Genomic DNA, 12596 nt, shown 5'->3' with positions numbered 1-12596 from the left:
TTTTACCATCAGTGTTGTACATTTAAAAGCAAAATGCAAAAAAAAAGGTAAGTGCAACTGTATGAATTTTAATCATATTCTTTCTTACCTTCACACTGATCCTTTGATGCAGAGAGTTTGAATCCTTGGGCACAAATACACCTGAAAGATCCCTCTGTATTTTCACAACGTCCATTTGTACAGTGATTGCCATACTGACATTCATTTATATCTGTGAATAGAAAGAAAGTGCAAAAAATTAACTGTGGAACAATCACCTTTCAGTTAGGCTTGGGAATATATTCAAATTACATCATAAGCATGGTTATTATTCCTGAGGAATTTATTTTAATGGGATTTCAGCACTTCATGCAGGTCCCTTTCTAAGGCTACTCTACATACTCGTCAAGGAACTCCACTGCATTATGCAAAATCTCTCTTCCTAGTCACACACTGTCCTTTCTTTAGAAGGACTCAAAAGCAGCTTTTTTTTCTATAAGCTATCCCACGGACACCTACTTTCATCCTTCTCTGAAAGAAAGGCATTAATTAGATGGGCCACTTTCTTTAGCCAACATGAAAATTGGTGTGTTGCTACTTAACATTAATTTTCAAGAATTTATTTTGAATGCAATTTGTATAAATCAACAAAGCAAAAAGAAAAGATAAAAATACAATAAGAAGCATATTTTGCTATAAATCCAGACAGAATTATTTCTGTATTATAAAATAACAGTTACTAGCTTTCTTCTAGAACTGGTTTTCACTTTAGAAAAAAAAAACAAGTTTCATTTTTAAATTTTATTTCTTTATTTTGGCGTTGCAGTATCAGCATGTTTCTGTTTTATGGAAGAAAGCTGTATTTTTTTTAACTTCACCATTGCAGGAAAAGAACTACCCTTTGTTTGTTTTTATGTGCCAGAAATCATATTACTCCCAATTATCCTGTCTTTTGCCACCACAAAGCACACAAAACCCATCAGCATAAAAAACTGCTAATTATTTGAGGCACTTGAGCCGTTTAGGCAGCTGTAGCACAGGGAGAGCTGGAAGAACAGACATCTTTAAATCATCATCATAACCCTTATTAGCTATTGCGAATACGCGCAGTAACTATTCTCCTCACATGGCTCTTTGCAAGCTCCTGTACCACCTGCCTTTGACAAAGCCCATATTCCCCCAGACACAAATGAAATCACTATTACCATCCATATTCCCAATGACCTACAACTCTCAGCTCCCCACTTCAGCCTCTAGCTCTGTAAATAGATGTCCTGCTGCAGCCCGGCCAAGGAGAAGCCGTGACATCCTCGGAGAGATGACAGCACAAATCCACAGGTGCTGTGCGATGGCATTCAGGAGTGTTACTACTTATTCCCTTCTCCAAGGCTTATTTCCCAGCTCACTACTGTTGCAAAATGTGCTTGCTCTACAAAACACAATCTTTGCTCTCAGTGTACATGATCAATGCTCTAATTGAAGGGATCTATTCAAACACAGAGAACCCATTTCAAGTACACAAATTTCCAAATGAACAACAAAACAGCTTCTTAGAGATTCACCTTCATCTCCCAGCTGAGATATCTGGAATACTATTTCTGATTTTTGGATGGGACTCAAAGATCAAGAAACTTCCTCACAAAGCCAGCAGAAAAACCAGGAACAGAACTTAAATCTTCTGAGATGAAATCCAGAGTTACAACTGAATCTACTGGTGCTCCCTACAGTAGGGCTAGAGGTATTTGGATTAACTCTGCTTACCTCTGCTAGTTTTGGTATCTTCTAACGGGATCCTTAAAACTGTACAAGTTTTAACTTAGCAACAGGTATTGATAGTTAACCATGCAGCTTCAAAATCCACCCCAGTGATAACCAGGAGGATGAAGTGACCTAGAAAGTTTTGTCAACCTATTTTTTAAATTTGCTCATCAATACACAGAAGTGTGCTCTAGATACATCATGATATATGACTTTATTTGAATATGAAAATGTGCAGAGAGAAAAATGGAATAAAAATTAAAGTGGTTGAAAGTAAACTTAAAAAACAATTAATTATTTCACATAGTCCCTGTACAACACAAAAGCACAGAGGGACCTGGAACAGTGGCGATTTCAAGACGATGAGGAGGCTGGCTGTGCAGGTGTCCTTTTCCATTTCTTTCAACATTCCCCAAACTGAACATTTCCACCCAAACTCTAATTAAATGTAGTCTACCCAAGTTTGAAGTGAACTGATAGACTTGGTTTAATGAAATAGAAGTGGCTGTGTTCCTGGCTTTAAATCCTGGAAGATTACAATATAAATGACATCAAAGATCTATCTGTAGGATTGTTACACTAGATTTTCAACAGCATAAAGTGCAGGCAGAGGAAAGGACTGAGGTAAAAAACCCTGAAAACAGCACTATGGAAAACCAGAAGAGCTGCAATTATCCAAACTATCTAAACTAACAGGAAAAACAAATGTATTTTTGGAACAATGGATTTAAATACCCTTCACAGATAATGAGAAATATTTTCCTTTTTGGTGTATCTAAACGGTGCCATATTGCAGAACTACAGATCTAAAAAAAATTGTCTGCATTACATTTTCTAAAATATGTATGGCTCCTTTCCAACATGATGTAAGTCTAGGATAAACAAAAAATGGACTGATCACATCACTAATGAAGTGAATAAGAATGTCTAGGCTTAGAACATTTCATAAAACAAAGGAAAAAAGGGAAGCTACATGCAGCAATACAAGGAAAAAAATCATCACTTTAAACCAAGATATATTCCTTACATGACTTAGTTCTGAGCAAAGCACTGACTTCTCTCATTTCCCTCCTACTAACCTGGTTAGCAAGAATGAAACTACTGAAAGTTATGGCAGGGAACTTTCAACCAGGCTATCTTCATAAATAGGTACAGAAATAAAGCTTAATATTGGGGAAGAAGGAAAAATAAGCCAACATTTTGCAAAAAAAAAAAAAAAAAAGAATTAAGTAGTTTAATAAGAGAGTTCTAACAGAGTACATATACCACATTCTTTGCAAAGGCACCAGGAACCCAGGTAGGTGGGAAGGAACGAAACAAAGATCAAACCCATTAATTTGTTGTAAACATTTTGTAGCTTGTTACAACTCCATTAAAGTCCATGAAATTACCTGAGAAATACATTCCTCCACAGTAAGTCAAATGACAAGACCAAATCTGCGGCTATAACATGACAGATCTGTTAAGACAATATGACCTCTTCAGAAAATAGGATAATTGAAAGTGGTGTAATCTGCACAGCAACACTGGCGGTGAGGTTCTGACAGCCACACCATTGCTTCAGTGCAACTTGGCTCTAATCTTGATCCATAGATCAGCACCACATTTGCAGCTGGAGCACAGCAGATCCCAGCCACCAGAGCCTTGCAGCCAGACACTGCTCTTGGACTGCTTTGTGAACTGAACCAAATCACAGAACTGGGAGCCATTACAAAATAAGCCATGGAAGTACACTGACAATCTGCCCCATAACAGTAATGCAAAAACCCCCTCTATGTAGGTCATTGTACACCTGCTTAGGTAACATGGTTATTCCAACAATCAAAAATTATAGGGCATGTCTTACATGGAGTGGGCAGGAATATTCACAACAGAACCTTCACAACTGATGCGAAATTTAAGCTTCTGGTAGTGTCCCAAAAAGTGGCCCTCAACACTGCAAAAGATTATTTCTTTTTGCACAATGGATTTTCTCTTTCTTACCTCTATTTCAAATAGCCAAAACTGATTTTGAAAAAAAGAAATTAATCTAACATTTGTAAACAAATCAACAGAAGTAAAATGTGAGAAATCTGTCCTAAACCCCTAACTTGAAGTCAGACAAGATATGCTAATGTTTTGCTAGAAGTACAGATAATTAAGGAGTTTTACTAATATGCTCTGTGAGCAAAGTCCCATATTCTATTGAAAAATGTGAGTCACACTGATGTATTAACACTCACTTGTCTTTCCATTTCCAAACAACAGCCTACTAGTATTTCACTGACAATACATCCCCTTTCTGTTCTGTGTTTTCTATTACAAGTTTCAAGACTTTCGATTTGTAGTTTGTATCATCTGTAGTTCAGATTCAGTGCTCACTTACCTAGAGTAAAACAAGTTTTCCTCTAACATACTGTGCCTGAGAACATAAAGTAATTTCAAAAATCTCCTATTTCAAAAATACACAATATTTCAAAAGTCTCCTATTTGCAGTAATTCTTGAATGAAATGGGGACTCAGGGCACAGTGCTGTCATCAGATTGTAACACTGATTGAATATGAAATACAGAACTTCATAACAAGAACAACAAACCGAGGGACAAAGAGTACTAAACATACCGTGACACTGTCCATTCCAGCCTCTGAACCCCACTCTGCAAGGAATGCACTGGTAAGAGCCAGGAGCATTAAGGCACTGTGCATCTGGACAGGTAGTGGGAGTCAAGCACTCATCGATATCTTAAAAAGAGAAGATAAAAGGAAATACTGGTCAAAGCTGTAAAAGAACACGGAACAATAATCTGGTTACTCTGCCTCTCCTCCTGTGATACTAAAGCACTTAAAGAGTTGCCTATTTTATCTGCTAGAGACACAGGAAAGAATAAGCTCATACAGACTTGTACCAGCAACAGGGCATCTCTGAGAAATATAGTAGCTCATAATACATGCAAATGAATATGAATTCTCTGTTATACTAAAAATCTTTGGTAGGTCTTCCAGAACATACAGCATATCAGATTCCTGACTACTGCAGGTAAGAGTAACTTTCCTTATGTTATTCCCTTACCATCTTGAAGTGCCTGAGATTCTTTCTATAATAAGACTTTGGAAGTTCATTGCATCAACACAAAAATTTTAACTCTGGATTCCAAAAGCAAAGCACAATTTTGTATTCTCCAATGCTGTCGAGTTATTCAGCATGTAAGTGCTATGGGGACTAAAAACATAATTGTGTGAATGAGAATCAAAGATGCTTACATGGAGCAAGTTAATTTTGTCTGAAAGAAGGCACAAGCCACATGACTGACGCTGGCAGTTTAGGGTGATACCGGGACTTTCTGCATCAGGCAAGGTCACAGACTGCCCACGACAAGAAGAGATAGATCCTGAAAATGCCATGGAACTCATGTTCTGAGCAAGAACAACTTCTTATCCTGCACCAAGGAAACCCATAATACATGCAAAATATGCAGTCTAGAGGAGACTGAACACAAAAAAACAACATTCAAAGACAAGTTGCTGCTAAGTTACCAATGATCAGAAGATACTGGAATTAAAACTGTGTACGCAGCCTCCTCACAGTCTGCTCACATGTGTGAGATCATTTTATAACATGGTATTTAATTACACAATAATTATAATCTTTCCCATTAAATACTTGCTTCATGCAGTGCACAAAACTAATTAAATTGTCAGTCACCTCTAAACTCAGATTCCTAATCATCCATCCTTTTCCTAGCAGTTTTGTCTCCTGCAGTTGGAGGACTATTACTCGAGCACAGATCATAGGGAGGGAACTCACTCCTACTTTTGAGAACAAGGTCACAGAACTTAAGGAGCTCCCAACAACTCCTTTGATGTAGGCAAATCATATTTTTTCATAGAATCACAATTGTCCACCTTAGAATACTTTTTCATAAAAATACCAACAGAGGCTTCTTCAGCTGCTACAATGCAGACCTGCAAAAGTTTCTCATGAAACTGCTGTTGGAATTATTTTTTTTACTTAATTAGCAAAGAAAGTTACACTTCTAGTGTAATTTCTTCTCAAGCTGTCTGGATTGTGTCTGCCCTCAAAACACAGAACATGAATGATGTACTTGGTACAGAAATTTTCAGTCAAGATAAAGTCTTAATGCTGCAAAGCCTAAAAAAAAAAAAAACCAACACAAGAAGATTCTCTAAGAATACTTCATCCTATGCAATGATGTTCAGCTGTGACCACAACACTGTTCTATATAAACAACAGACTCTACAGCAACATATATGCTCCCTTTTCATTCTCTTGCCCATGACAGAGCTTGTGTAAGTACAGCTTAAAGGCAGAATGAGTGCAAGTCAACTTTGAGTATTGTGTGCAGCTTGGAGGATTCTTGAGTTTGTTTTTGAACTGTGGAGGGGGTGGAAGGAAGTTTTTTGTGGAATCAAAAATCTGGCGGTAGGGTAATGACATGGTGAAATGATTCCCTGAATGTGTCATTTCCTTGGTTTGAGGGATTTAGTATACGAGGGTTTTCTTCCCCTTAAGCAACCTTAAGTAACTTTCAACAGAGAATTTGGTTTCAGAAATTACATATTGTTAAGTTAAATTATAGAGGACTACCACCACACTATTTAAAATACAAGTTAATAACAAATTTGATGTAGTGTAATAGTCTGATTTCTAACCTAACTGAATCACAGATTCCCTAGTCATAAAGAAGATCTGCAAAGACTAGGTATAAGAGTGGAGTATGAAGCATTGAAATAAATTTTTAAAAATTGGAAGAGGAATCTTTTAGCATTGCTCAGAGCAGCAAATACATCCATGGCAGCTTTAAGTTGCTTATTTGCTAGGCAGCCTAACATGTCAGCAATTTTACTATGTCCTATGTAACTCAGACTGTGGCATGAACAAAATCATGCTTAAAATTAAGTGATTTCTTGGGGTTTTTAGTTCACCATCCAAGTTGAAAATAAAAAAAAAATATCAGGAAAAAAGGCCAAAATATCACACTGAAAAACAATGTGAAGCTTTAAAGGTCAGATGTGCTAGAATCTCCTGCAATATGAAATATTTGCTTGATATAGATATTAAAAAATCAACCTATCATTTGCAACCTGATATAATATAGGAAAAATTAAAGCTTTTTCTTTTTTTTTTTAAACAGAAACTTGGCAAGCAGGTAAGGATAAAAAATGAAGTTAAATGATTCCATGACATGACATAAAATGGCTGTTCCAAGATGGTTCTGTACACAGTGGAGGAACTCCTTTGCAGCATCTTAAATTTAAATAATAGGAATTGAGTTGAAGTTCCAGACACCCAATAATGACAAAGATCGAAGAGTACTCACAAAGGTTTCTTGTTTGTTTTCTCTGAGATTTGTCCTTCTGCAGCTCAAGCTGCAGTGCTATTCAAGCCTCCCTTGAATAGCAGGGAAGGTTAATAATTCCAAACAGCAGTAGTTTGACACTGTTTTTGTGCTATCAATAAATGGTAACTTCGCTTCATCATCGCCACTAGTGAAGAGTCCAAACCTACCTTCACATTCCCCTCTCCTGTTCATTTGGTATCCACTATCACAATATTCACATCTGTAGGAGCCAAGAGTGTTTATACAAAAGCCTTCTCCACAAGTGTGCGGTCTTGAACATTCATCAAAATCTGCAGATGATAAAGAGAAGTTAAAAGAAGCTGCTTCACCATAAAAGATGCCAATGCTTGCATCTCCTCAAAACTCTGCTTTAACCAAACACTAAGTTAGTCTGGGTTTTTTGAGGTGTTTTCAAGCCACCTCACTGCTTGTAATGACAGAGGGGATGAGTTTGAGGAACAGCCAGGGTACAGAAGGTGGCCTGTGAGCACCCGTGGCTGCAAACACAATGTGTGTTGTTGCATGCATGCACTGCCCAATCCAGCACTAACCTGAGGCAGACCACAGCCCCTTCAAGCTGTTTTGTGAAGTCTGTGGCTGGTTGCAGCTATATTTAAAAATACGGTTTGTTCCAGCTTCTTACCCATTGTAAGATTGTTGAATATTTTACAAAGCAGGTATTTTCACTAAATGGTAGTTTTCCTAAACAATGATGGAACTGAAAGACTTCTTGTTTTTCAACAAACAAACATTTTGTAAAGGAGTATCACCTACTCAGGGCCTTTCCTCACCACAATAACTACTGAGAGGCAGTTAAATATACTCCCAGATACCACTCCAGTAGCACTGACATTGAGGAAAAAAAAAACTGAAAAGAGGAATTCAAGAAGGATTAGCTATGCTTCTTGAATAATTTTTATGTTCTTATTTTCTATAAAGGAGACTAGTTATTACCAACGCAGTCAGTTCCATCTTCACTGGCCATGAACCCAGCTTGGCAAATACATAGGAAACTTCCTTCTGTATTTTCACAGCGTCCAAGGGAACAGAGATGTGGTGCCTGATTACACTCATTAATATCTACAACAGAAATGAAAACATAAGACTGTAGAATAACATATTTAGTAGTGGTTATTTTTGTGCATTCTAAGCCATGCATTTGAAAAGACTGATCTTGTAATTATTGTATCTGTTAGAAAAGGTATATATGTTTTCTCTCAGAGATGCAAAAATAGGCATTAAATAGTTTTGGTTGGAGAAATATGTTCTTACTGGCTTAGACCATAAGAATATTGCACTGGCCTGAAGAACGTGAAATGATTACAGTTCAAATCACTACACTACTGTGTGCAACATGAGCACAAGCTGCAAGAATGGAACATTAATAAAACTTGGATGAAATAAAGGGATTCTAAGTTGCCATTTGGCATAATTTATTGCATATGCCATTTGCATAATTTATTTTTCAGTACTGTAGTTGCACCTGACAGCATGTGTTAAAGGGTGAAGCTATTGAGCTTTGGTGAACTGAACATTTTATAGCATATAATCTGTCAATAAAATACACCCTTTCTGATCCAAGTTACAGAGGAGCCAGTATAATCTGAATGAAGAAAAGATACCAATATAGCTGCTTCTAGATCCGAAAGGACCCATTTCTGCTCTGCCTTATGCTCATCAGAGGCCTCTGCTCCAGAATTTACTGGCTTAAAAGGGGATGAAGACCTCACTTTGCAGATCTCTCACTGTGCTTCTGGGTTGTTTATGAGAAACTTTCTCTTTCCAGCAGCAGGCTGAAAGGAATGACCTAACAAAATGCCTGCACTTAGTCTGCCTGCAGAGCTGACAGCTGTGTAAATCACTGAGAAACAGGCACAAATTGATTCTTTTTCCAATCAGAAGTGTGTTTCTTCCTAGTAGTCTGACTTTTAGATAGCTGATGTACAGCTGACAGGAGATGGTCTGCCTAATCACTACTTCTCTCGCACCACCCTGGGAAATGCTTTCATTCTATTTAATTAAATTCACACTCATTTCAGAGCAGCTGAAAGGCTGTATTAGAGACTATCTCGCAAATTTTATATGGCATAAAAAGAAATACCTTGTAGTTTGGAAACATTCAACAGAGGAAAGAACTCCTGACTGGCTCTGCAGAGATTTCCACTAACCAGATTCTACATTTCAAGCATTTCATAGCATGGTTATTTCAGAGTTTTGAAAGCATCATTTCATACCAATGCACTTTGTCTGCTGATCATTAAGTCTGTACCCCTTGTAGCAGATGCAAGTGTATCCCACAGGCAAATTAACACAGTGTCCTGCTCCACAGATATCAGGATTAACTGTACATTCGTTGATTTCTAAGCAAACAAAGAAAAATTTAATGTTAAACTTACTCACATAGCTCTGTAAGTGTACAATGCTCTGCAATCCAAGCAGAAAGCTCAGGCCTGAAAACAACTGTAAATCAAGTTTGCAACTCCTGAGTTTCTCTAATGGATACCTTATCTGAAAGAATCTAGAAACCATCTGGGCTTTTCCTAGTGACATGATCTTATGTCCCACCCAGGATCTATAAATCAGTACATAACTTTTAAAGTAAAATGAAGATAAGATCATATAAAATAAAAAATACATGGCTCAATCTTTGCATAGCACATTAAGAAAATAGCTGTAGTGAGTTTCTGATTACAGAATCTGATTTACAGAATACTCATCTATTAATGGCTTGGGTGTATTTTGTAAGATAAGGAGATTCAGATATGAGGAGCATTCGATGCTAAATCCTTACAGTAGTTTTAGAAATTCCCAAAGTATATGCACTACTGCAGAAAATACTAATGACTGTATTTCATTATACAGTTGCAACAAAGCGAGGTTATAATGCAGTCTGAAGTTGTAATTCCTGAAAAAGAAATTAACTGTAAAGAAAAGCTGTTTATCTAGACTGTTTAGAAACAGGTCACACTTAAATTTAACTAAATTTTCAAGTACAGAAATAAGGCACTGAAAAGCTTCTCAACTTGAACTGCATTCAGTTTGTAAATCCTGTTATGGATTTTGTCCTACAAATCTTACTGCACTTGTACTTTATTATCTCTGAACAACATACTGATTTACAGCACACAGCAATTTCTAGTTCTCTTAATTTTCCTGAGGAAATAAAAAACAGAACATGGAAAACTATTTTTCTTTTTACTTTTTCTTTTTACATGGAAAACATTTTCTTTTTACTACCTGATGTGAGTTCCCAGCAAGGTAACTTTCTCACCCTGGAAGGAAGCTGGGAGCTGGCAGGCAGAAGGGGCACAGTCACAGAAGAACTGACTTCCAAGGTCTAGTTTGATGACCACAACTATTTGAACCTTCCTATGGAATTGATGAACTGTAATTACAGCAAACTGAAGGCAGCAGTTGAATGTCTACAGAAAGACAGGATACTCTCTCTGTCTTACAGTACACTCAGAAGGATTTAACTGCAGACAGAATTGTATAAACTGAGTGATTTAGACCCCGCGTGCTTTGTATGAACTCAAAAATCCATTCCTGCATAAAGAAAAGCCATTTTGAAGAGTTCATTTTTTTATTAAAGTATGTAAAATTTCTCCCTCTGAATGGAAACCAGGAAACCTCTTTGTAGGCTTAAATATCTCTACCATATACAAGAATGCATCTTACAGTATGTACCAGGATATTGCAATCACTTCAAAGCCTGTGCTCATTCTAACCAACGTGATATTGTAATGCTCTCATGTATACAAATATGGTACATTCACCTTTTTGTTTCTAAAGGTATAGCAAAAGAAATTGTAATGTCTTTTCCACATAGCTGTCATTTAGACAAATTTCAGCTATGGCAGGTGCATTACTTGCATTTCTGTTATTTTCACTTGATGCATAGACGTAGATGAGGCAACGTTAATACATCAAAAAAGGATGAAGCACAAAGAGTAACAGCTTCTTTCTGTAGAACATTCAGATCTACATCCCTCCAATGAACATCATCATGTATAGTTCATGAGTACACAGGCAGACTATCTAACAACCTGACTTGTATTCAGGAAGTATTCAGTTGTGGACTTCCCTTGCACATCTGCAAAGAGTCCAGGACTGAATCTGAGGTGGATTATTAATTTTATCTTCTATCCTTTACTTGTGGATACAAAAACAGCAGGTACATCCTGGAAGGCCCTGGTCCTGGCTCTCTTGATAGTAGTTTCATTGTTGTGCTGTTCTGCACTTTCTCCAGAATATTCTTTCTGTTCTACAATCACATTCTCTTCATTATGGCAATTCAGCAACAGCACAGAACAACAGCGTCAGGAACTCAGTCATTTCTTAATTTACTGTAGTTCTAAAAGAGAAGTACAATACCTGTAACTTGAGTAGGTGCAATAACTTGACTTGCACTTGATGTAGAGACTTCAGGAGCAACTTCAACAGGCAAAGGAGGGGATGTTTTCTCAATCACTACTGTGTGACATGGAATGGAAATCAATCACATCCAAAAAACCCACCTTAAATCATTCAAAAAACTCAACCCTTAAAGAATTCACACATGATACTGAATAAGATAGGCACTATGGAGATTTTAATTTGTTTATTCTGCTTTGACCTACAGTAGAAAATGACCTGTGTAATTTGAGTTTTCATCTTTCTACTGCTTGTGAAAAAAAACACTGAGGTGCTAAAGAAAGCAAAGAGTTGTAAAATTTTGCAGCAAAAGTTATGCACAAATCTGCAAAGAGCTACCCAAACACAGTTTCCTCTTGAAAGGAGTCCAAGGCTTCACCTCTGCCAACATTAAAATTCTTATGCACATAATCCAGGATATCACTTCTTAAAATATGTCTTTATCTCCTAAACAAGTCACCGAACCAGTGCCAACCTCTCAATGCCTCCCACTTCTGCTTCCATTACTTTTTTTTTGATCATGGAGAAATTGCTTTTTTTCATTAACCTCTGCTAGAATTGCTGCTTTCCCATTCTTTTAAGAATCGTAAGTACTCTCTCTCATACTGCAAGAAAAGATAAAGTAAGTTACCTGGAAACTGTGGACGCAGGTTAATTGTTGAAATTCCAGGAGAAAGCTGGGGCTGCCCAGGCTCTAGATAAGGCTGCTTTTCTTGATCAATGGAAGCCAATTCCTAGAAGAAATATTAAAAAAAACCAAAAAACATTCTGAAAACATTCCCTTAATTCGTAGCTACCCACAAACTCCTGGCTTGAGACACTGCTAACATTCTCACATGAGTGGCTTTTGATAGCAGATCATTAATCACCACCAATTTAAACATGAATGAACATGGAATACTATGTTTATACAATGACATACAATTTAACATTGATTTTACTTGAAACAGCCATTTCCTGGAGCTTCTAATTGTATCTTTGGCTTTGTCCCTCCAAAATTCCCCCATTCTCTGGTCTTTAATTGCTCACAAATACCATTTGAATGCAGTTCAGCATAACACAGAAGTATACAACCACATCTAGGTGTCTGACAACTGTGAAAGGCTC

General features: G+C 37.1%; 1 protein-coding gene across 8 annotated transcripts in view; it reads right to left on the bottom strand.

Annotated features, from left to right (window-relative positions):
* Positions 1-12596, bottom strand: part of LTBP1 (latent transforming growth factor beta binding protein 1) — a 186577-nt gene that overhangs the window by 51836 nt on the left and 122145 nt on the right. For 6 of the 8 annotated variants that reach the window (XM_015621750.3, XM_015621752.3, XM_015621753.3 and 3 more), the window contains 7 exons: positions 12121-12223; positions 11451-11549; positions 9311-9436; positions 8031-8156; positions 7244-7366; positions 4339-4458; positions 89-211 (listed from right to left, as the gene is read on the bottom strand). In XM_015621750.3, coding sequence (XP_015477236.1) covers positions 89-211; positions 4339-4458; positions 7244-7366; positions 8031-8156; positions 9311-9436; positions 11451-11549; positions 12121-12223 — 820 coding nt within the window. The remainder of the gene's footprint in view (positions 1-88; positions 212-4338; positions 4459-7243; positions 7367-8030; positions 8157-9310; positions 9437-11450; positions 11550-12120; positions 12224-12596) is intronic. The other 2 variants (XM_015621751.3, XM_015621754.3) reach the window with 1 other exon arrangement.

This window comes from Parus major, chromosome 3, assembly GCF_001522545.3.
Source record: "Parus major isolate Abel chromosome 3, Parus_major1.1, whole genome shotgun sequence".
NCBI classification, from domain to species: domain Eukaryota; kingdom Metazoa; phylum Chordata; class Aves; order Passeriformes; family Paridae; genus Parus; species Parus major.
Note: the sequence above shows the minus strand (reverse complement) of the source record. Positions and strands in the feature narration are given on the sequence as shown.